Source organism: Oncorhynchus mykiss, chromosome 10, assembly GCF_013265735.2.
Source record: "Oncorhynchus mykiss isolate Arlee chromosome 10, USDA_OmykA_1.1, whole genome shotgun sequence".
In the NCBI taxonomy this organism is placed as follows: domain Eukaryota; kingdom Metazoa; phylum Chordata; class Actinopteri; order Salmoniformes; family Salmonidae; genus Oncorhynchus; species Oncorhynchus mykiss.
Genome location: NC_048574.1, coordinates 45,758,830 through 45,783,064, shown reverse-complemented (window position 1 = coordinate 45,783,064; position 24,235 = coordinate 45,758,830). Strand labels below are relative to the sequence as shown.

General features: G+C 43.1%; 3 protein-coding genes across 6 annotated transcripts; 1 reads left to right on the top strand and 2 right to left on the bottom strand.

The window, feature by feature from the left end:
• Window positions 1-476: 476 nt before the first annotated feature.
• Window positions 477-4,782, bottom strand: LOC110534050 (alpha-soluble NSF attachment protein). Its single transcript, XM_021618691.2, has 11 exons — window positions 4,573-4,782; window positions 4,148-4,230; window positions 3,937-4,053; window positions 2,898-2,944; window positions 2,671-2,748; window positions 2,470-2,525; window positions 2,261-2,345; window positions 2,073-2,177; window positions 1,914-1,982; window positions 1,690-1,740; window positions 477-1,601 (listed from the first exon to the last, which is right to left on the bottom strand). The coding sequence occupies exons 1-11, from the start codon at window positions 4,665-4,667 to the stop codon at window positions 1,500-1,502; spliced, it is 888 nt and encodes a 295-aa protein (XP_021474366.1). The 5' UTR covers window positions 4,668-4,782; the 3' UTR covers window positions 477-1,499.
• Window positions 4,783-4,958: 176 nt separating this feature from the next.
• Window positions 4,959-9,235, top strand: LOC110534049 (zinc finger BED domain-containing protein 4). 3 transcript variants are annotated; one of them, XM_036990452.1, is made up of 2 exons: window positions 4,959-5,158; window positions 6,174-9,235. In XM_036990452.1, exon 2 carries the CDS (start codon window positions 6,194-6,196, stop codon window positions 8,813-8,815), a length of 2,622 nt encoding a protein of 873 aa, XP_036846347.1. In that variant the 5' UTR covers window positions 4,959-5,158; window positions 6,174-6,193; the 3' UTR covers window positions 8,816-9,235. The 3 variants fall into 3 exon arrangements, with proteins under 3 accessions (XP_036846347.1, XP_021474364.2, XP_021474365.2); XM_021618689.2 differs by having other exon boundaries at window positions 4,960-5,229; XM_021618690.2 differs by lacking the exon at window positions 4,959-5,158 and adding an exon at window positions 5,261-5,416.
• A 3,667-nt stretch (window positions 9,236-12,902) lies between these two features.
• Window positions 12,903-23,365, bottom strand: LOC110534034 (zinc finger protein 541). 2 transcript variants are annotated; one of them, XM_036990451.1, is made up of 16 exons: window positions 23,141-23,365; window positions 22,129-22,352; window positions 21,740-21,953; window positions 19,988-21,146; window positions 19,848-19,894; window positions 18,938-19,037; window positions 18,635-18,766; window positions 18,190-18,538; window positions 18,040-18,094; window positions 16,206-16,348; window positions 15,568-15,671; window positions 15,394-15,469; window positions 15,123-15,211; window positions 14,348-14,464; window positions 14,058-14,212; window positions 12,903-13,865 (listed from the first exon to the last, which is right to left on the bottom strand). In XM_036990451.1, the coding sequence occupies exons 2-16, from the start codon at window positions 22,301-22,303 to the stop codon at window positions 13,676-13,678; spliced, it is 3,105 nt and encodes a 1,034-aa protein (XP_036846346.1). In that variant the 5' UTR covers window positions 22,304-22,352; window positions 23,141-23,365; the 3' UTR covers window positions 12,903-13,675. The 2 variants fall into 2 exon arrangements, with proteins under 2 accessions (XP_036846346.1, XP_021474346.2); XM_021618671.2 differs by lacking the exon at window positions 23,141-23,365 and having other exon boundaries at window positions 22,129-23,090.
• Between the last annotated feature and the right edge of the window lie 870 nt (window positions 23,366-24,235).

Here is a 24,235-nt window from a genome sequence, read left to right as displayed (position 1 = left end):
TTGTTTGTACAGATGATCGTTGTACCTTCAGGTGTTTGGAGATTTCTCCTAAGGATGAACCAGACTTGTGGTCTACAATTTTTTTCTGAGGTCTTGGCTGATTTCTTTTGATTTCCCACAATGTCAAGAAAAGAGGCACTGAGTTTTGAAGGTCGGCCTTAAAATGCATCCACAGGTACACCTCCAATTGACTCAAATTATGTCAATTAGCCCATCAGAAGCTTCTAAAGCTATGACATCACTTTATGGAATTTTCCAAGCTGTTTTAAGGCACAGTCAACTTAGTGTATGTAAACTTATGACCCACTGGAATTGACACAGTGAATTATAAGTGAAATAATCTGTAAACAATTGTTGGAAAAATGACTTGTGTCATGCACAGAGTAGATGTCCTAACCAACTTACCAAAACTATAGTTTGTTAACAAGAAATTTGTGGAGTGGTTGATAAACGAGTTTTGATGACTCCAACCTAAGCGTATGTAAACTTCCGACATCAACTGTATACTTTGCGTTACCTCTTATTAAATCAAGCCACAAGATAATTTTATCATTTAAAACAAAATGTTTAATCAAAGATTAATCAAGATGGGAAATAAATAAAAATGGTTATGTGCAAGATTGTAATAAGCCACCACCTTTATGCACATGGGCTAGTAATCATCTTAGTTCTACCCATAGCACTGAGGTAAATCCAACTCCCTGTGTGGGAATTTAAAGCGATTTCCTTTGGAATGACAACATAGAAATAGTATCTATTGAATAATTAATTCAACATGTTAACATTTAAGAGATGAATAAATAATTAAAAAGGGAATGGCTGCTAGCAGACTCCTCTGAAATAATGTATACTCTTCTACAGAGTTGAAAAATGTTTACCATCTCTTCCAAAGTCTAAACCCAATATAAGATGCCCAACAAAAACTTATTTGGCTGATGACTTTCCTATTGTCTAAAACAAGAGCAGCATTGAGCAATGCCCAACATACTTCAAATAAGTAAATTAGAAGCCTTGACATTTTACAACTGAAACACTGTTTAACAAACCAGTCCATGACAGTTTGTTCCAGTACTATATAATGTTGCCTCTGGAAATGTCCAGGACGTACATTACCTAAAAGTGACGTGGAGTTACTGTGATAGAAAACAACACATGACAAGAAATAAACCACGACAATGTTTAGTCTCAGGTAATTATCCACCTTATTTGGATGGGATAGCTAATAGCTACACTTCATTATCTACCTGGTGCTATTCTACACAGGATTTTGCCAGTAGTTTATCTTTGGTGTCTGGGCCAGCACCCTAATTGCTTGACAACACAGAGATTAATAGATAGACAGGAAACACTCATTTAAAGGGTTCAATGCCTGTGATTAAAGGATGAGACCAGCCAGAGAGAAAAATGGAAAGTTATTCAGGAATGTGACATGAAAAAAAAATATATATATATAGCGGTAAACTTCCAGGTGTGTTCTGATGGATTGGCAGGGGGAAGGATTAGCGAAGGTCGCTCTCATCATCCTGTATTTGTTTCTTGATCCGAAGTAACATAGTGGTGTTCCACTGATCCAATCTTGAGATGGAGTCAAAGTCTTTCACCTGTTAGAGAAGGAGAACTGGTTCAACAGACAAAACATCATTTAAAGATTAAATTCTGTCATCATGAAATGGCATGAGAAAAACCTACCGCATCAGTGAATGCATCCACATCATGTTCCTCATATGCATCTAGAAGTTTCTGTTAAAATGACAGCAGAAGGCATTTTATTGTACACCGTCACAATACGTATCCCTCATTAAATGTGTCATGTTTGCTTTTATATCCACTCAGATTTAAAGCCATTCAAAGAGAAAATAAAGCAGAAATACAACACACAAACATAGTGACCCATGATTTGATAATAGACCTACCTTAACCAGTTTGCATTCTCTAGCGTCTGAGAAGGCTGGGAACATTTCCTCATATCTCTGTACAGACAGCTGACGGTAGACAACAGATCAGAGCAAAGTCAAAACTACTACATAGAGGCAAAGTGTCGATGTGTAGGTATGAGGAAAACAAAGACTCACCCTTGCATTAAGCATGTCCACACAGAAGTGACAAAGAGCTGCTTTGAAGAAGTGGTCTTTAGCGCCATACTTCAACAGGACGCTGTCCATTGCATATGTTCCAATCTAAGCATCACAAGAAACAAACTCATAAAAAAAGGTCATTGGGAAAGCCCACTATAGCAGTTAATTGGTAATTGAATACACACCTGTTCATAAATTTCAATGGCTTTTTGGTACTGTTCCAGTTGGGCAGCATAGGTGGCTACTTTCAAAAGGCACTTATTTGCAGCACTACAATTAGATTGGCAGGAAAATAATCAGTTCAAAAGACACACAACACTAAAAGAAATGTATGAAAAGTGGGATGGAATAGACCAATAAAACCATAAGAGATTATGCCAGAACATTGAAACACCTGTTTGACTCCTCCCCTTTGTAGTAATCTGCTGCCTGTTCATAGTGAGCAATGGCCTGTGGATTAAAGAGGTACATGTACTAGTCATGGCCACTTATTAATATCAAAGGCTGAAATATGTGAAAGATCTAAAAATAAAAAAAAACAGTACATTACAGGATACAACAGGATACAACACCCTATAAGGCTCGGGTAACTGACCTTATCAACGTCTAACAGCTCACTCTCGTATATCTCAGCAATAGATATGTGGTGTTTGGCTGCAATGGTGAAACGGCCCTGCAGACCAGAAGAGGTGAAATAATAATCAACACCCTACAGCTAGTGCTCCTGAACACTAGGCACAATTTTACTCTCATTGAGCAGGCTTGAGATTTAGTTCTTTGTTACACTGTGTAGTAAATGCAGAAATACTCCTAGCTTCTCACCATGTCTGTGTAAATTTCAATGGCTTGGTTCAGGCAGTTGATGGCCTCTGTGGAGATAAAAAGTACATTCAAATAGAATCGAAGTCAAACAGGAATCACTGTTTACCTTGGATCTTCAGTGTAGGATTCTAATAGGGCAGTGGTCGCCAACCTGTCGATCGCCAAACATTGCAGTAAAGAACCCAACGATAAAGCCTTGTGTTCCTATTTTTTTTATTAGTCTTGGGCTGTTGGTGGTAGGTGCAGCCAATTCAGCTGCACTGCCCTAAGCAAACTGTTGCCATTTCATGTGTCTGAAGGTACAAACTCTGCCTTCCCGGTGGGCATGGAGAGGAAATCAAGTGCACTATGCCACCCATGGCCAATCAGATTGCTCAGATGACTGAGTCTGCAGTAAGGTAGCAGGCATAAAAGAAATCTACCACAAAATGTATACTGAGATTTCAAAATGTTTAAAACCATGACTAGAGAGACTGTCAAATACAGCAAAGAGCTGCTGTTTTTATGAGTGAGTTCATGTTTAAGTTCTTACTCAGCACTGTCAACACTTTTTTAAGCCATAAAATGCACGTTCTTTCTATTTCCACTCAGCATTACAACAGGCAGTGCAGCAGTAATGAATGAGTAGGAAAGTGTATCTATAGGTTTGTGTTGTTATTATTAGCGACTTGGGTGTTTTTTAATTTCAAGGAATATTTCACTTTCTCTGTTCATATGAGTAACAACATGAATTTGTGCATGAGGCAGAGTTTCGCCATCAGCTGGAAGACTACTGATGATGCGCTCCCCAAATTTCACCAGGCTCACTGTTCATTAACTCTTGGAAGTGCTTGCACAAAGGATAGTAACATCTCATCCTGTGTTCTTGGAATCTGTTCTTGGAATCAGAGGTTCGTGACCACTGTAATAGGGCATACACAGTGGCACAAATTGTTCAACAATTGAGGATATAATACAATTTATATGTAATGTCTGTTCCATAAACCCAACTATAATTTTGATAATGCAATTGCAATCTCTTTAGTAAAATGGGATTTACCTTGTGGGTCTGCTTTTTTGAAAGCATTGCCTGCATTAAGTAAGTTGATGGCTCCATCAAGTTTGTTGTCCATCTGCAGATGGAGGTGTGCTGCTTGGGAGAATGCGTTACCAGCAGCTGGAACAAAATGTGAACCAATATTAGGTTGGTTACATCCAACATAATCCCGCTTGTTCTAAATGTCCACTATAAAACTCGAACCAAATCTTACCACTCCAATTTTTGGCCATTTTGAACATGTTTGCTGCCCTCACATACATGTCACACGCTTCCTCATATTTCCGGGATGAACCTCTGGAGAAATACACAGATAATGCTGTTTAGACCTTATGAATACTACATATCAATACTAAACATGTTTGGCATGGCAATGAACGAACAAGGAAGAAATTTGATATAGCCAGGCTAGATGAGAAGGGAATATTTGACTGAATACTCCCTGTGGCTCACAATTTGGTGTAGCATAGCTTGCTAGTCAACGTTGTCATCTTATATATAATTATTCTTAGGTGAGTACTTTCGTAGGTCCATACTTTGATGTTAAAATACATATGGGATGGTGATCTGAATTAGTCGTAGCTAGCTAATACAAATCAAATAAGCTAACTAGGATAGCTAAACTTATTTGGCACATACCCGAACAAAGCCCCAAATCCTCTTGAGGATTTCATCTTTTTATCAGCCTCAGCGATGAGAGCCAAAGCCTCCTTCTCTTTCCCAGAATTATCCATATTTTTTAAACAATTTATTCTTCGTTAGCTCTGGAAATTGTACGTGGTATTCAATGCAGACCACAGTAAGCTCTGTATTTACATTTAGCAACGCGTAACATCCGTTGTTATTATACCGTCACGTCACACTGAAGCCGGAAGTACAAATCAGGTGATCTGTCATAAAAACACGTGATGGTAGGCAACATTGGGTGTTTCGTCTGTTGCAAAATTGCTTCCGTTTACTACAAACGGAAACAGCAAACGACAGTTTCTATTGGACAACTCCCATTTCGTACCATTTGTTTCGGTAAACGGTTTCCATAATGAATACGCTCCTGCTGTGATACGTTGTTGTAGGAAGAATACTTCTGGATACATTTGTGTCATTGCGCCTATCACCGAAATATTACTACAAACAATGGATGACTATCAACCACTCAGTTGAAGTTTACATAGACGTTTTGGCTTTAAATTGGATGCTAAAAAAAGCACAGTCTACTGTTCTCATTGTGAGCAAAGCTTTTCCTACCATCACAGCAATATACGCTTGCAATACCATTTGCGGGGGAAAAAAACACAGGTATTTTAGGATATCATATATGTGTTCATTGGGCAAAATTGTATTTGGTTATTTGACGGTTTCTCGTTTTTAAGAGGTTATCTGGAGCGCATGAACGTTTGACTATATCCCAAAGTATTTGATCTTTTACGGGTCAAAAATCTCCAGCTGTTGATAGAGAAACAACGAGCGCCGTAATTTTATGAAGGTATTCACGTGGGGTTCTTATATTTGTGTGAATGTTTTATTTTTCATATTCAAATTATTCTGGACTCTAGGTAATTAGTGGCTGGTTGGACATAATTGTTTATCTCAGGTGATCAACGGTCCCTAGTCTGAATTGAGACAGCCCAGGAGTTTAGGAACCTCAAACTCCTTGGCGGTGAAAATATTTCAGTCAGGAGAACATCTTGAGATCGTTATTCTGTTTTGAATATATATAGAAAGGAAAATCTCAATGCATGCCAAAAATGATGGTGTATCCCAGCGACTCCTGTGGCGGGCCGGGCGCAGTGGGCGCTAACCAAGGTAGCCAGGTGCACGGTGTTTCCTCCGACACATTGGTGCGGCTGGCTTCCGGGTTGGAGGCGCGCTGTGTTAAGAAGCTGTGCGGCTTGATTGGGTTGTGTTTCGGAGGACACATGGCTTTCGACCTTCGTCTCTCCCGAGCCGGTACGGGAGTTGTAGCGATGAGACAAGATAGTAATTACTAACAATTGGATACCACGAAATTGGGGAGAGAAGGGGGGTAAAAATAAAACAACATTTTAAAAATGATGGTGTATCATCATCATCCTACAATTGGTGCATGTTTGCTGTGCCCGTTTGAATTAGTTGTTACTGTGTAGTAGGCTACTGATCGAGTTACATGGCAATTATTTGTACATCTTAATATTTGGAAGCTATGTAACAAAACACAATTTAACCGAACACTGAACAAAAATGTTTTTTATCTTCCATTCCAGTGATCTCCGACAACTCTAACATGGATTTCCGAGGGAACATGGATTTCCGAGGGTACCCCCTGTCCAGCAGTCTGGCCCCAAATTTGAGGAGAAGGGGCGAACGGGGAGCAACAGGACTGGTTCTGGATAGGCGCAAGTCAACCGTTTGGAATTACTACATCCAGCTTAATGAGATGTATGTTGAGTGTAATATATGCAAGAGGCAGTTGTCTTTTCACAACAGCACTACGACTATGAGGGAGCACCTTGTCCGCAAACATAATATACGCGACAACGCGCCACCTGTACTTGATAACACAGCAGTGGCCGGGGCCCCGATTCCAGCTACATCACTCCAGCCAAGGGCCCAGCCCGGATTCCCCTGCAACATCTCTACTACATCTGCCACAGCCAACACATGTATGTTCCAGACAGATTTGCACATAGTTGTAAAAGAGGAGCAGCAGGATGCTGACTTATCTCCTGAACAAGGGATGGCCAAACGTGCCCGAATCACATGTGCTCCTCCCCTAGATGTAGGAGGCGGTGCCAATGCAATCCCTGTCACCAGCCATAGTGGTATCACCACCAAAGAATCCAATGGCAAGCGTACTGGGGTTCTGACTTACCTAATATTGGAAATGGTGTACAGGGACTTTCAGCCACTGTCTGTGGTGGAGGAGAGGGGATTTCGTCTTCTATTGAGCTACTTAGAACCACAGTACCCAGTGCCGTCTCCCTCTCAGCTTGGCAGCCTCCTTTGGCATCACTATGATGTTCTGAAACGGCACCTGCAGCAGTATCTTCAGTCTGGCCTGGCTCCACGTTGCATAACACTTTGCACTGAGTACTGGCAGTCCGTAGCAGGTTGTGCGGTGGGAGCAGGCGGTCGCCTCTTCTTCACTGTAAGTGCACATTTTGTTGACAAAGACTGGCGCTTGGCCCGTTGTGTGCTGCAGACCTGTCCCATGCCCGATATCAGGGAGAAGATTTGTGAAAGAGGGTTCATTCAATTTGGGGACACGCTGAAGGCAGTTCTCTCTGAATTCCATCTTCCCCAGAGCTCTGTTTTCTGTGTTGTACATGACACTCCCAGGATCTCGGAGGCCAAAGGGACTGAGAATATGGGAGTTCCGAAAGAAAAAGTTAATCGTACTGCTGGACCACACCAATCACCTCAGGATCTCCCAGAAGGCTGGGTAGCGTTACACTGTGCAGGGGAAGCCCTCAAACTCTGCATCCAGGACGGACTATGGATGGAACCTGTCAGACAGGCTCTTGCGGAGGCCCGCAGGATTATCTCACATTTCCAGCATGATGCACCTGCTGCCGCCGCTCTGATCCACAAGGCAGAAGCGGCGAATAAGGCAGGCGCTTGTCTAGTGCTGGATGACCCAGGGCGCTGGGCGACTGCTATCGACATGTGTGAGAGTCTGCTCGAGCTGAAGTGGGTGGTGAGCTCCGTTCTCGAGGAGCAGAAAGCTGCTCCAAATTTAGCGGACCACCAGTGGCGCCTCCTCCAGGAACTGGTGCCAGTACTTAAGACCGTGCGCATCGCTGCCTCCTTCTTGAGCGAGGACATCAATTTGTCCATCTCCGCCCTTATGCCGTGCCTGCATGGTGTATCTCGTGTCCTAGAGCAACATATCGCAGAGACCAGCTGCCCTGTGGCTCGGGGAGTAATGGAGACGGTGCGGTCAGGGATGGAGCGACAGTGGAGACTGGGTGAAGAGGAAGCCTTACTGGACAGCCCTGCCGTCCTCTCCTCATTCCTGGACCCAAGGTTTAAGGAGCTGCGCTTCCTCAGCCCACATGCACGTAGTAGGCTGCACGACAAGGTCAAGGAACTATTATCTGCCCAAGCACAAATAGAGGTGGAGGAAATGAGCAGAGAGTGTGACAAAGGAGGCGAGGATGAGGATGGCGAAGAGGGAAGGGAAAAGGAAGTGAGGAATCGGGGATTGGATCACTCACAGTCAACCATTGCTCCTCTGGATTCACCTGTGTCCTGTGAATCAAATGAAGAGGGGGACATTATTGTGCTGCAGCAACAGTTAAAGGGGCTGTCCCAGACTGCCCCGTCACAGGTCAGTGGAGAGGGACTGGGTGAAGGCTCGCGCTGCAGTGCTGGAAATGGTCCCAGGAGAGTAGCAGGACTGTCTAGCCTGTTAAAAGGAGACCTGCAGCCCCCTGCTTATAGGCAAGTGAGTCATGTGCCCAAAAGCATGTACGACATACTGCTTGGAGAGGATCCCACTGAGCGAATGCCTGAGATCCACCAACAGCTGGGGAACTACATTGCAGAGCCGCTGTGCAAACGCAGCCTGTCACCTCTCCACTGGTGGCGCTCTAAGGAGCATCGCTTCCCTGCCGTGGCCAGACTTGCCCGCACATTTCTGGCTATCCCTGCTACTGCTGTGCCTGCAGACAGGGCCTTTGCTCCTAGAGAGACTACTGTTGCTCAACGCAGGGCCATTCTGGGGCCCCAGCATTTAGATCATATTCTATTCCTTCACCAGAACAGTGACTATGTGGAGAAACTGATGGGAGGGTCTACAGGGCATGAAGAGAGGGGCAGTGACAGGAATGGAGCCAAGCAGACTCTGTATCAGTCTTTAGTGTCCTATGAGAGCAAGGCTTGGGTGGGAGGGGAGAAGTTGTGATCAGTCTACATACCTTATTTTATAAAGTAAAGAACTATGTTGTGCATAGGCCTCCATTCATGCCCAAGATGTATCTGACTTCAACTCATCTTGGATGCAGAGTTTGAAAAATCAACGACAACTACCTCCTATTCAAGCGAATTCTTGAATACCTACATAAAAAATTCTAACTTATTTGATATATGGAGGATCGCTAACCCTACGGGTAGGGAATACTCCTTTTACTCTCATGTTCGCAAGGTTTACACTCGAATTGACTACTTTTTGTTGGATGCTAGACTACTCCCTTATACCTGTAATGTGAGGTATCATGATATTATAATCTCGGACCACAGTCCACTCACCTTCTCCCTGAGATTGGGTGACATTGTACCAAACGAGAGGGTCTGGAGGTTGAATCCTCAGCTCCTCACAGAACCAACATTCTGTGAATATCTTAAAGACCAAATTACATTTTTCTTTGATACCAACGACAACACAGAGACCTCCCCAGCATTATTGTGGGAAACACTGAAGGCTTATCTGAGAGGCTGTATCATCTCCTTTCAGGCTGCCAGGAGTAGGCAAAACAGAGGAAAACTGGAAGAACTGGAGGGACAAATTCACTTACTGGATAGGGAGAATGCTAGCCACCCATCTATGGAGAAACATCAAAAAATTACCTCTTTAAAATTTGAATATAATCAGATTCTCTCAGCTAAAATTGCTAAATCTTTTCTCTATGCCAAGCAAAAATATTTTGAGTTTGGTGACAAACCACACAAATTACTCGCCAGACAACTTCGAAAAAATGTGAGTGACCGAATGATTCACAGGGTTAAATCTGCATCTGGGGAATTACTCTCTTCCCCCAAAGACATCAATGACAGATTCCGGCAGTTTTATGAGACTCTATATACATCTAAAGCGGATCCTAAACCCTTAATTATGCAAACATTTTTGGAGGACTGTAGTCTTCCTGCCCTGAACCAGGAAGATTCTAACTTCCTGAATAAGGAAATATCTCTTGATGAAATTCGAGAAACAATTAAATCTCTATAGAGTGGCAAGACCCCGGGCCCAGATGGATACCCTGGTGAATTCTATAAAACATTCAGCAACATGCTCTCTCGCTATCTGCACAAAATGTTGGTTCAGGCCAATGAGGATGGAGCTCTCCCTTCTACTTTGGACGAAGCGTTCATTACAGTTATACATAAGAAGGGTAAAGATCCAGAAGAGGTAGGGTCATACAGACCAATATCTCTCCTTAATACAGACCAAAAGATTTTAGCAAAAACTCTGGCTAACAGGCTTAGCACTTTAATTGGCAAATTGGTCCATTCGGATCAGACCGGCTTTATCCCTAACAGAAACTCATTCTTCAATCTCAGGCGCCTCTTCAATATTATGTATTCTCAGAGGTTACCCAACGTGGACCTTGCCGTCATATCTCTTGACGCCGAAAAGGCCTTTGACCAAGTTGAGTGGCCCTATCTATTCAAGGTCCTACAGAAATTTAATATTGGAGATAGGTTCATAAATTGGATCCAGCTTTTATATAGGAACCCCTGTGCCAGAATACTCACTAACCAATCATTGTCGCCCCGATTTAACCTCAACAGGGGGACAAGGCAGGGTTGTGCGCTGTCGCCTATGCTCTTCGCCCTAATTATCGAACCGCTCGCTCAGACGATTAGATCTCATGCAGCAATACACGGCTATAATACTAAAGATACTCTAAATAAGATCTCCCTATACGCAGATGACATCCTCTATGTAACAGAACCCCAGGCTAGTATCCCAGCTATTCTTGATGCGATCAATTTGTTTGGTACCTTCTCGGGATACAGATTGGAACAAGAGTGAATTAATGCCCATACGGTCGCAAAATACCTCCTGGCTAGAACATCTCCCATTTAAGTTATCTTCAGAAAAATGTACCTACCTAGGAATTGTAGTTACCAAACAATACTCCTTACTATTTAAAGAGAATTTCCCCTCTCTGATACAAAAACTCAAAGCAAACATACTATTTTGGAGAACTCTCCCAATTTCTCTGCTCGGAAGAATTAATGCCATTAAAATGGTCTTCCTCCCACAACTGCTCTACCTATATCAGAACATCCCAGTATTCATACCTAAATCCTTTCATAAACAACTGGACTCAATTATCAATCCTTTCATCTGGGATTATAAAACACACAGGATAGGTAAAAAACACCTCTGTAAATCCAAGATGGAAGGAGGATTGTCTCTCCCAAATTTTATATTTTATTACTGGGCCGCTAACCTCCGCATTGTTACGTTTCTGCTGGATGACGTACTTCCGGCATCCAGCTGGCTTAGTATGGAGCGTGAGGAGTGTCACCCCTTCTCTATTGGCGCTGTGATTTTGTCGCCTGTCAATCTAGAGATGTCACTTTATTGTAACAATCCTATTATACATAGCACAGTCCGAATCTGGAAGCAAATTAAAGTCCACTTTGAGCTTAGACCAATGTCATTCATGCTCCCTGTCGCCAGGAATCCCTCCTTTGCCCCTTCTAACCTTGATAAGACCTTTGAGCGATGGGGAGAGTTGGGGATAAGTACCATAGGGGATTTATACATAGAAGGGACCTTTGCTTCCTTTGAGTTGCTGAGGGAAACTTATAACCTTCCCAGAAGTAATTTTTTCAGATACCTACAAATTAGAGACTACGTTAGAAAACACCTCCCAACATTTGGGAATGCTAAACCTTCCATGTTTGACGGATGCATAAAAATATGCCCCACCTCCGATAAACTGATATCGCGTCTATACGATGCTTTTCAATCTGTTAGCACACCTTCCACTGATGCCATCAAGGCAAAATGGGAGGAAGAACTAGGGACTGACATCTCGGTGGCAGACTGGGAAGAGAGCTTGGAGTATATCTACACATGCTCCATTAATTCCAGACATCGTCTCATACAATTCAAGGTATTACACAGATTACACTATTCCAAAACTAAACTGCATAGGATATTTCCTGACACATCCCCTACATGTGATAAATGTCAGGCTACGGAGGGTACACTACTCCACTGCTTTGCCCTATGCTCTAGCTTGCATGGTTATTGGAGTGGAATTTTTGGGATCCTCTCTGAAGTTTTGGAGACTTCAATAGATCCAGACCCGCTTCTGATAATCCTGGGAGTATCTGAGTCCCTAAACGGATTAACCAACCCCCAAAAACAACTAATCTCGTACGGTCTCATCTCGGCAAAAAAACTAATATTGTTGTTTTGGAAGAGGAGGGAAGCGCCCTCTACCAAATTATGGCTCAGTGAATTGGCAAACACTGTACACTTAGAAAGAATTAGATATATTCTGAACAATAAATTATCAACATTTGATCAAATCTGGCAGCCTTTCCTCTCCTACTTGGACGAGTCGGCGCTGTGAATTTGTACTTATTAACGCACTCTCAATTGTAATATTTGAATCTACCTTTGCGCAGCATGTGATGGCCCTGCCACCCGAGCAGTTGGGAGGGGGGGGATAGGGGGGGACATCTTCCCTCTTTCTTTCTACATGTCCTTGTTTTGTATGTCGTGTTTTGTATTATTTGTTCTGCACCCAGAACTCTGGGTCTTGTTGTTCTTGTATGCTCTTTTATGTTTAGATAAGAATTGTATACCTGTCTTGTATACCTTATACACCATTCTTGTGTGTGTTTAATAAAAATATTTGAAACAGAAAAATCAACGACAAGGCAAAGCAAATAATGCAGCTACTGGACTCAAAGCCACACTTGTGTGGCGTCTGTATTTACATGTAAAATAGTGTCTGGCCAACATATCTACATTTGAGTTGTGATTTACATCATACATCATTGTAAAGTGCTTTCAAAAATATGTAGCCTATGTGTAAATGTGTGAGAAGTTGTAGATGTACGGTCACTCTTGCTGAATGGCAACAGAAATGCATGTTATCCTTGGTTTGCATAAAGTAAAAACACTGGTTCAAATGAAAAGCTTGTACAGTAATTGCAGCATGATGTCGATTTAGAAATTAGAAATGTCTCAAACACTAACTGTAGAAAAACTGTTGTAATTAAAGGAATGGTTGAAAACAACATTGTTCAGACAAACACATTTATTTTAAAACAACACCTGAGTGAGACAACAAGTTTAACTTTCATCAACACTCTCACATAGAGGACATGCCAGTCAGGTAAAGCCCGTACTCGTTCTGAACTAGTGGATTGTTCATCAAGAATTTTAACTTAAAGAACATAACACAAGATCCAATCCAGAAGTGTTAAACTCAGGCCAAAACTGTTTGTGAGGAGCGGGCCACAGTTCAGTAAATAAATTCTCTGTTCTCAGCTGCCCAGGATCTAACCCTGATTCATATGCATTTTTTATGACCAATTGTCAATGTCTTGTCGTTGTTTACAAAGAGTAATAACTCATATAATAACTGAATTATTTTACAATGGATTATTCAATTGAACATACCAGGCAAACTTTGGCTTTCATATTGATGCAAATGTAATTAAAAGCACAGGATATTTTAGCAAGGATTTCAGGTTGCTTAAAAAGAGCATGCTGTTTAGAAACTTTAGGACAATGTGAACCAACAATAACAGAACGTGTTGTCCAACAACAGAGAATGACAAGGAACACGAATGCAACATCACATAAAGTTCTAAACCTTATAGTAAAGTAGGGTGTGTTTTTTGGAGAGAAAAAAACATCAATTGTTGTTGCTTTCTTTAGGTAAACATTATTTTAAAGTGATTTTCAATAAATACCTGCCAATATGAATTCATAGTGAGTGAATTTCGGTCATGTGTAAGATTTCGACATATACTTGACTTGCCAGTAACTGAAACAGTCCTGTGCTCACCACTATGTACTATAGAGGATTCCTCTCGTACAGTAGAGTAAAGGCACCTTGGCAGAGTCCTGGCCGGGATCTCCTTGATGAGGGTTGTCTGCAGGGCAGCCCATAGGCCAGACATACCTGGTCAGCCACTCCCTCTCCTGCTGCCGGTGGGTTTTCATATGAGCACTACGACTCTTCACCTTGTCAAATACCCTGGATGGGGACAGAATTGTACATGTCACTATGATGACGTGAGAACGATCAAAGGTGCTCAGAAATAGAGGGGTAGGGGGGTCAATATGCCATCCTGGATTAATTAACTGAGGGAATGCTCAACAAGACAGCAATGTTTTGCGATATCATTGTGATGTGTCCCTGGCATCGTTTTAGTGAAGTTCAACTGACCGCCCACACTCTCGACAGATGTACTCCAAAGCACCTCCTGTGGTAGTCTGCTCCTCCTGTACCCCTTTAGTCCCGTTCCCTGGTTTAGTAAGTGTCCTCCTGGGCACTCTCCGTCCCACATGGTTGTCCTCACAACAGCCAGGTGACTCCATCTGCTGATATACAGGAAGTGTAAATTATTTCACTGGAAAATATTGTCCGACTTGTTTGACATAACTGTTTGTACTGTAAAGGAGGTTTGATACATATTTTACAATACAATACTATACACAATACTACAATAAACTCACAAGCTCTTCACCAACTGCTTCCTTTTTGTCTGATCCTCGACTGCGTTGCTTGAACTTCTTGAGCTTCTTCATTGCATAGTAGTACTCCACACACTGTGTCACGGACTTAGTCTGTAACTTCAGTGTGAGACAACTGTCAGGTCAATGCCATTTCTTCAGTCTTCCTTCTCTGTCTATACCCTGTCCAATGGCAGCACGACATTACAAGTATACACTGAGTGTACAAAACATGAACACCTGCTCTTTCCATGACATAGACTGATAGGTGAATCCAGGTGAAAGCTACGATCCCTTATTGATGTCTCCTGTTAAATCCCCTTCAAATCAATGTAGATGAAGGGGAGGAGACAGGTTAAAGAATTTTTAAGCCTTGAGACAATTGAGACAATTGTGTGTCTGCCATTCAGAGGGTGAACGGGCAAGACAAAAGATTTAAGTGCCTTTGAACAGGGTGTGGTAGTAGGTGCCAGGCGCACCGGTTTGTGTCAAAAACTGAAATGCTGCTGGGTTTTTCACGCTCAACAGTTTCCCTATGTGTATCAAGAATGGTCCACCACCCAAAGGACATCCAGTCAACTTGACACAACTGTGGGAAGCATGAGTCAACATGGGCCAGCATCCCTGTGGAATGCTTGACACCTTGTAGAGTCCAGGCCCCGACAAATTGAGACTGTTCTGAGGGCAAAAATGGGGTTGCAACTCAATATTAGGACGGTGTTCTTAATGTTTTGTACAGTCAGTGTATTTGGGCATTTCAATATTATGATTCTCTTACCACACTGTGAATAAGCTGGAAGTCCTTCTCATGGGTGAGCAGCGCTTTACGAAATAGTTTCTTCTCTTGAGGACTCCAATCATCTGAACCTGTCAGCCATAGGTTTTATGACAGTTTTATGACGAGAAGTTAAAGTATTAGTAGCATGTACCGCATGGCTTGAACTAAACATGTAAACATCAAAGAACATAATTGAATGGTCTTGAAATGTGCGTCAATATTCATAACTTGTTTATCTTCATTCCACTTTTCAGAGTATCAAATTGGGTACCTGGGTAGTGATAGTCACACAAAGGGTGTGTTGAGGAACGGAAGTCTCCCCTGACTAACAGTAAATCAAGTGCAGCCTAGGGACACAACACACGACGTATACCATAAGTTGTCATAAATCAACATTGTCTTCAATTTGAGCTGAGCTCAGGTACCATACTGTTGTACTGCTCACCAGAATGTCTCCCTGCACCTCATGCAGACAGTGGAGGGCCAGCTCTGTGTTGGTGCCCCCTCCTGGCAGCACACTGGAACAGCACAAGTCTATCAGTTTAGTCACTGGAAAAACAGTCAAAACGACAAGTCACCTCTCACATTTCATGTCGACATCAGGTCTAGGTTGAAGATACCCAAGTTAGGACAAGAGAATTCTAATATCCCATAACTCCTTGCATGAATGCAGAATAATTCTAAACAATGGGACAAGCAATGCGAGCTAAAATTGCTGGAAGTGAGTTTTAGCAGAACAGAAATTTCGCCATCAGTGAGATATGTTGTGAATTTTGGCTAACTACTCAGCAAACACATATCATAACTGCTTTACTGTCATTCTATTCATTTCAAAGTTTTAAAAATGATCTACAGCAACTTTATTACTTGATTCCCCGACCGCGGGTCATGTTTTCAATGCTAATCCTGTAGAATCAGCAACGCTGCTGGTCCCATGAATTTGTCTATTTTCAAACTGGAGTTATTATGTTATCCTAACCTGCATATATTCAACCTAGTATCAATTGTACTACCAATACAGTAGCTCATACCAATATATAGTACAACCGTGTGTGTGTGTGATCGTTAAAAAGAGAAACACACCCCCTTTTTGTGTTTCCACGTTGCTGGATATGTCTCCCCATGGAGCCCAGACAAGCTGAGCAGGGTGCTCGTCATATAGCATTAGAAGCAGGTTACGAATGGGTGGGATCTCAGCCTGGAAACGTTGGCCCACGTTGATTCTCCTGGAAATCACACAGGCTCCTTATACAGTGCCTTCGGAAAGTATTCAGGCCACTTGGCCTTTTCCGCATTTTGTTCCGTTAAAGCCTTATTCTCAAATAGGTACAAATCCTCAGGAATCTACACACATCACCCCCTAATGATGAAGCGAAAACAGATTTGTAGAAATGTTGGCAAATTTACAAAAACAAAACAACAACGTATTTACATAAGTATTCAGACCCTTTGCTATGAGACTCGAAATTGAGCTCAGGTGCATCCTGTTTCCATTGATCATCTGTGAGATGTTTCTACAACTTGGAGTCCACCTGTGGTAAATTAAATTGATTGGACATGATTTGGAAAGGCACACACCTGTCTATATAGGTCCCACAGTTGACAGTGCATGTCAGAGCAAAAACCAAGCCATGAGGTCGAAGGAATTGTCCGTAGAGCTCCGAGACAGGATTGTGTCGAGGCACAGATCTGGGGAAGGGCACCAAAACATTTATGCAGCATTGAAGATCCCCAAGAACACAGTGGCTGGCCTCCATCATACTTAAATGGAAGAAGTTTGGAACCACCAAGACCTAGAGCTGGCCGCCTCGCCAAACTGAGCAATCGGAGAAAGGCCTTGGTCAGGTAGGTGACCAAGAACCCAATGGTCACTCTGACAGAGCTCCAGAGTTCCTCTGTGGAGAAGGGAGAACCTTCCAGAAGGACAACCATCTCTGCAGCACTCCACCATCAGGCCTTTATGGTAGAGTGGCCAGACGGAAGCCACTCCTCAGTAAAAGGCACATGACAGTCCGCTTGGAGTTTGCCAAAAGGCACAGAAAGACTCTCAGACCATGAGAAACAAGATTCTTTGGTCTGTTGAAACTGAGATTGAACTCTTTGGCCTGAATGACAAGATTTACATCTGGAGGAAACCTGGCACAATCCCTACTCTGAAGCATGGTGGTGGCAGCATCATGCTGTGGGGATGTTTTTCAGCGGCAGGGACTGGGAGACTAGTCAGGATTGAGGCAACGATGAACGGAGAAAAGTACAGATAGATCCTTGATGAAAACCTGCCCCAGAGTACCCAAGGCCTCAGACTGGGGTGAAGGTTCAACTTTCAACAGGACAACAACCCTAAGCACACAGCCAAGACAACGCAGGAGTGGCTTTGGGACAAGTCTCTGAATGTCCTTGAGTGGCCCAGCCAGAGCCCAGACTTGAACCCGATCTAAAATTTCTGGAGACCTGAAAATCGCTGTGTAGCAACGCTCCCCATCGAACTTGACAGAGCTTGAGGATCTGCAGAGAGGAATGGGAGAAACTCTCCAAATACAGGTGTACCAAGCTTGTAGCGTCATACCCAAGAAGACTCAAGAATGTAATCGCTCCCAAAGGTGCTTCAACAAAGTACTGAGTAAAGGGTCTGAATACTTACGTAAATGTGATATTTCAAGTTTTTTGTTAAATATTTTTAATAAATTAGTTTTAAAAATTAAACCAATTTTTGCTTTGGCATTATTTGGTACTATGTGTAGTTTGATGGGGGGGGAAAAATCATATTTAATCAATTTTAGAATAAGGCTGTAATGTAACAATGTGGAAAAAGTCAAGGGGTCTGAATAATTTCAGAATGCACCGTATATAGACAGACTGACTCTCATGAATTGTAACACTAAAGCTTTGGCTGAACACACTTCAGAGAGAAACGTACGGCTCTATGTTGACCACTGTGTCGTCCATCATCAAGGAGATTCCATCAGCTCCATCTGAAAAGCAGAAGCCATAAAATATAAAGTTCTTCATATATTTCAGTGGCAAAACTCTGAACCTGGGAAGATACTTCCTAACACGAAAAACAAACCCAAAGAGGCGGTGTAGCTGCTGGGCAGAGGAGGGCCGGGGTGAAGCCAAGGCACTGTGCTGAAGTACAGGCCGGTCCCTGGGCGTAGGGGGCTCAGCATGGGTGGGGGTGTGTAAGGAGGAGGCTGGAAGCTGGGGTTGAGCAGGTGGTCTGCCAGGTACATGGGGGAGCGTAGCTGACTGGGGTAGCCGCCTGCTGCACGACACCAGGGAGCACCCCCACCCTCCTCGCCTAGGAGCCTCCGTGGGGACGGCTGTGGGAGCATGGGGGGAGGAATGATCAGAGTCTTCATGAAGTCAAGACGTCGGCTCCTCTTTGACCTCCCTGAACCATTCTGAGGGTTCTCTGCCTGCCACACAACCAACCACAGGGGGGTTATCAGTGTATAAGTAATTATTTAAGAAGGCACTGACCGTTGTACTGATCTCTTTTTTCCTATACTTACATTGAGTGATGAAGGAGTGTCAGGATCAGTCTTCGCAGAGACTGGAACTGAAACAGGGATGACCAAAGGAGACAGAGGCATGTCTTCTGTTCTAGATGGAGACCTCTGAGTCTGTGGTGCTCTCTCTCCAGGCTACAGGAAACATCATAGGCACAAATAGACATACAGTCTGTAATGACAAAAGTTTGTACTTACAAAAAAGACACTTGTGCTTACTTGACATCTGGACATGTAATAAATATAGCGCCCCAAGATGACTAATGTTTAATAATATCATAATGTAAATAATAATATGGCTGTTACCTCTGGAGAGTAAGGTTCCATTTTAATAGAGGGTGCACATGGTCTACTTGAGGACCTGGCCTTGTAGCTCTGTTCTGTCTTGTGAAAGCTAGGGAATATCCTATGGGAAGAAGGCCAGCAGTTAAGAGGCCAATCTCTACTGATCAAAAATATAAACACAACATACAACAATTTCATTGATTTTACTGAGTTACTACAGTTCATATAAGGATATCAATCAATTGAAATAAATGAATTAGGCCCTAATCTATGGATTTCGCATGAATGGGAATACAGATATGCATCTGTCGTTCAGATACAGGAAAAAAATTAAAAAATGGGCCTGAGGATCTAGATAAATTGCAATTGTGTTCGTTGTCTGTAGCTTATGCCTGCTCATACCATAACCCCACTGCCACCATGGGGCACTCTTTTCACAACGTCGACAACAGCAAACCGCTCGCCCACACGAAGCCATACACATGGTCTGCGGTTGTGAGTCTGGTTGGACGTGCTGCCAAATTCTCTAAAACGACGTTGGCGGCGGCTTATGGTAGAGAAATTAAACATTCAATTCTCTGGCAACAGAGACATTCCTGCAGTCAGCATGCCAACTGCACGCTCCCTCAAAACTTAAAGACATCTGTGGCATTGTGTTGTGTGACAGAACTGCACATTTTAGAGTGGCCTTTAATTGTCCCCCGCACAAGGTGCACCTGTGTAACGATCATACTGTTTACACAGCTTATTGATATGCCACACCTGTCAGGTGGATGGATTATCTTGACAAAGGAGAGATGCTCACTAACAGGGATTTAAACAAATGTGCACAAAATTTGAGAGAAATCAGCTTTTTGTAAGTATGGAACATTTCTAGGATCTTATATTTCAGCTCATGAAACAGTGTATTTTTATTTCTATTCATCATTACCCGTCACTACACTGTTGTCCCTCTCCTGGCACACTGACATTTCTTCCCTGTACGGGGGAATATAGAAATATTATAAATACAGTATTGATAAACAAACTGGCAAGTGTTCAATTGTTGAGCACTGCTAGTAGTGCACATACCTGGAAGGTCTGCCGAGGGTTGCTGTCTGAGCTAAAAGAGGCCATAGCCACCTGGCTTGGAGAGACGAGGTAGTGTGGCCGAGGGCGGGGACGTCGGGGAGCCAGGAGAGAGGTGGGGCGAGGTGTGGGGAGAGGTGGAGCAGGAAGCTCTACAGTCCTCCCCTTCTTCCTCCTCTCTCTCTTTCTCTTACTGTCGCTCTTTGTATTGCAAGTCTCTGACTTCTGCACACTGTAGAGGCAGGGTAGGACGATGGCTGGTGGCGGCGGGATAGGTGGGACTGGGTTGGGCTTGTTTGGAAGACTTGAGCTTGAGTGGATGAAAACAGTGTTGGGAAACGACATAGATGTTACACTGGAATCTGAGCTTGCTGTTGGTTCAAAAGAGTGCAGCTGAGTGTTAACTTGGGGTTTTCCATCCGAGTTCATCTGGCCATAAGTCGACTGCTCCTGCTTAGATGGAGAGTAGCTCTTCTCCGGGGACGCTGGCTTCACTAAACACTCCCGGTTACCAGCCTCACTACAGGGATGACAGGACAACATTTCTTCAAGCACTTGGAGGTCAGATACAGGGAAGTCAACTACACTCTCCCAGCCATGAGGACTTGGGCCATCCACTCCAGGAAGTAGTGATGGTAAAGTAGCAGTGATGTTACTAGGCTCAGGGGCCCACTGGGGTGGATTTAATTCGCCTGGGCACTCACTACAAGGACCTTTGTCAGACTGCTGCATCCAGGTGTCCAGGACTAAGATAGGCCTTGACTGAGAGATGTTCTGCTCTGAGTAGTTGTTCAGTTGTAAGCCACTTGGAGGAGCAAACCCCTTGTAACTGTTGAAGCTGAAAAAGCCAGAGTAATCAGCGACCTTCTGTTGAGTGTCTGATGTCGGTTTGGGTTGGGTCAGGAACATGGGACGGTAATTACAGTGAGCTGTCGAACCTCCCAAATATGCAGCACTATCCACATGCTCCCACTGGGTAGTAGCAGAGTGGGCTGGGTGGCTTGGTTTCGGGGGGCTTTGGGACATGGGCGGGATGAGAGGGAGACCATGCTGAGAGATATAGTGGCGCTTCAGGGAGTGAGAATCACAGTAGCTCTTCTGGCACCCAGGTTCAGCACATCGGAACTGCTTGCGTTTCTGATGGGTCAACATATGGCCATTGCTGCAGAGAGATGTTATCATTTTCATCAGGGCATTGAAATGTCAAATGACTGTATCAAAAAACATACGAGTGTATAAAACATTAGGAACACCTGCTCTTACCATGACATAGACTGACCAGGTGAAAGCTATGATCCCTTATTGATGTCACATGGTACATCCAATTAGTGTAGATGAAGGGGAGACAGGTTACAGAATAATTTTTAAGCTTTGAGACAATTGATACATGGATTGTGTATGTGTGCCATTCAGAGGGTGAATGGACAAGTCTGAATATTTAACTGCCTTTGAACGGGGTTTGGTAGTAGCGTCAAGAACTGAAATGCTGCTGGGTTTTTCACACTCAAGAGTTTCTCATGTGTATGAAGAATGGTCAACCACCCAAAGGACATCAAGTCAACTTGACACAACGGTGGGAAGCATTGGAGTCAACATGGGCCAGCATCCCTGTGGAACACTTTCAACACCTTGTAGAGTCCATGCCCTGACAAATTGGGTCTGTTCTGAGAGAAAAATGTGTTCCTAATGTTTTGTACACTCAGTGTAATTGTTAATACATAATTATTGTTTCTAGAGCGGGGGGATATGACTCACAGGTGATCATGACGTTTAAATGCTCGTTGGCAGATGGGGCAAACATGTGGTCTTTCCTGTTGGTGGGTCAGTAAATGTTTGTTGAGTGTGTTGGCTGTTCCAAACATCTTATGGCAGAGCGTACACTCATAAGGTGAAGACCTGACAGGTACTGTCAATGAAAATGGCTCCAACAGAGTGCCCTCTCCCACGATGACAGGACCAGAGGAGTTATCTGAAGTGATATTGCAGAAAAAGGCATATAGCTAAGCACACCTAGCTAATACTCAAACATAAAACTAACACAAATTGGGATGGCATTATCGTTCTTCAATGCACCCAAACTGCTTACTCAGACAACACATTTATTTGCCTATATTCTGTTATATTCTGCTACAACAACTGCTCACCAATCTCCATGTTTCTATTTGGCTCACATCCCATCCAAGGCTCTGGGTGAAATGGGTGCGAGAAGGGAAGTGGTGGGTTGGGGGTGTTGAGGACGTCAACATCATCAATAGTGAAGTGCTCACTGGTAGAATGGGGGGGGAAACACCCCTTGGTGCATTCCTCAGTCTCCAACATTGTCTCTCTTAAGAGGCCCTGATACAGTATGTCTGCTTGTTTGCCATATCTGCAACCAAATGTAGTTACTTCCTTCATTGACAGTAACTTTAACGTTACACACAGTCATGTTGTCTAAAACAAAATACAAGGTACCAGTCATTGAACGGAGTTAATTACTTGACATGTGTTAATTTGTAGGGTAAAGGACAAACAGTAACTTAAGCCCAACAGCATGTGGAGTCTACTCACTGGGCACAGACGTCATGGTCTAGTTTTGATTTACATTTGGTTGAGATGTCAACTAACGTGAACGTAAAATCTATAACAAATGTCACCATGTCATTGGATTTAGGTTAACAGTTTGGGTGAAAAAAATTCGGTTGGTTAATCAATAACTTATTGGTTAATCAATAAGCGAGCTAGCTAGCTAAACGCTAGAAAGAGGTGCTTGCTTGTTACAGTACTAACGTTAACTGTTAGTTCCAATTGGTGAATGATTCGCCTCAAGTAGCTAATTCGCTAAACAAATTGTGTTTTAGCTAAACGTTATTTATTTTAAATCTGCTTTGACATACCGTTAGCTATCTGGTTGGCTGAAAGATCTTCATCCACATGGTAGTAAGCAAACTTAGCTAGCTAGCTACTAAAACAGAATCACCTCAGAATTTCCTATGCTACTAGAGAGTAACAGTTAGCTAGCTAGCTAGCAAGGCGAAGAAGTTGACGTTGTGGTCAAAGGCAGTAACGTTATTTATGGTGCTGTTTCATGAGAAAGCTAGCTATATATCACCAATTAGAAAGCTCTTTGACTGTTATCAGCTAACGAGCTAGTTAATAGTTTTAATAGGAACTCACCTCTTATAAATTCTACTCAAGTCTTCCAGATATTCTCCATGGCAGGTAGAGAGAGCTAACTGCTAAAAAACTGTAGGCCTACACTTCAATATCTGAATTGAGAGGGAAAACGGATGCCGACGGTTAGCTGTCTGTCTGTCTGTCCCCGATCTGTCTCACCCAGGCCAGACAGGGTGGGTGTGAGGTTCAATGACTGGTGAGGTATCACAGCCAGGTCAAATATACGTTTTTTTCAACTGACTGCCACTACAGCAAGCCTCCGGCCTTGGAACGTTCACCAGATGGTTCATTTGATTTTTCATTCAATATTACAATGTTACTTACACTGGATGGAATGGTTTACTTTTAATATATATATTAAATCCCAACGTTTTTGGGGGGATTGGAACAATGATGGAAGTTTTGACTCAGGCAGGAACAGTGCATTGCTCTAGTGAATGGTTGACAATGTCAGTGAAAACAGGGGAGAGCTGGTCAGCGCAGTACTTAAGTGTGGCTGGAGAGACCTTATCCTGGCTGCAGCCTTCCTGCTGTTCTGTTTCCTATAGAGTCTGTTGACCACCTGCTCTGTGATGACCAGGGGTGGAGGAGGGGGGTGGGGGGACAGAGGGTGAGTGGGGGATTCCTGGGATGGCAGGGGTAGGGTAGATAGGTGAGGGTGAAGTGGCAAGCAGGGGTAGGTGGAGGGGGGCATTGTCCTGGTGATTGAAGGGCATTTAGGTTTGTATTTGGTAATTTGTTTCAGTCCTTTCCAGACAGACGTACAGTTGTTGCTGGATAACTGTTGCTCTAGCCTGTCTTTGTACTGCTGTTTGGCTGCCTTAATTCCTGATGGGAGCTTTTTCTTGGTCTCTATCAAATCAAATTGTATTTGTCACATGCGCCAAATACAACAGGTGAAGACCTTAACATGAAATGCTTAGTTACAAGCCCTTAACCAACAATGCAGTTTTAAGAAAATACATTTAAGAAAATATTTACTAAATAAACTAAGGTCAAAAAAAGTAACACAATAAAATAACAACAAGGCTATATACAGCGGGTACCGGTACAAATCAATGTCCGGGGGTACAGGTTATTAGAGGTCTTTGAGGT

Coding starts and splice junctions, on each gene's coding strand:
- LOC110534050 (XM_021618691.2), bottom strand. CDS start 4,667: ATGGATAATTCTGGGAAAGAGAAGGAGGCTTTGGCTCTCATCGCTGAG. Junction 2,945..3,936: donor CAAAAAAGCAGACCCACAAG/GTAAATCCCATT, acceptor TTATCTCCACAG/AGGCCATCAACTGCCTGAAC. Junction 2,526..2,670: donor AGCTGTTAGACGTTGATAAG/GTCAGTTACCCG, acceptor TTTAATCCACAG/GCCATTGCTCACTATGAACA.
- LOC110534049 (XM_036990452.1), top strand. CDS start 6,194: ATGGATTTCCGAGGGAACATGGATTTCCGAGGGTACCCCCTGTCCAGC.
- LOC110534034 (XM_021618671.2), bottom strand. CDS start 22,381: ATGAAGGAAGTAACTACATTTGGTTGCAGATATGGCAAACAAGCAGAC. Junction 15,212..15,393: donor GTGTGACTATCACTACCCAG/GTACCCAATTTG, acceptor TATGGCTGACAG/GTTCAGATGATTGGAGTCCT. Junction 14,213..14,347: donor AAGCAGTTGGTGAAGAGCTT/GTGAGTTTATTG, acceptor CCTGTATATCAG/CAGATGGAGTCACCTGGCTG.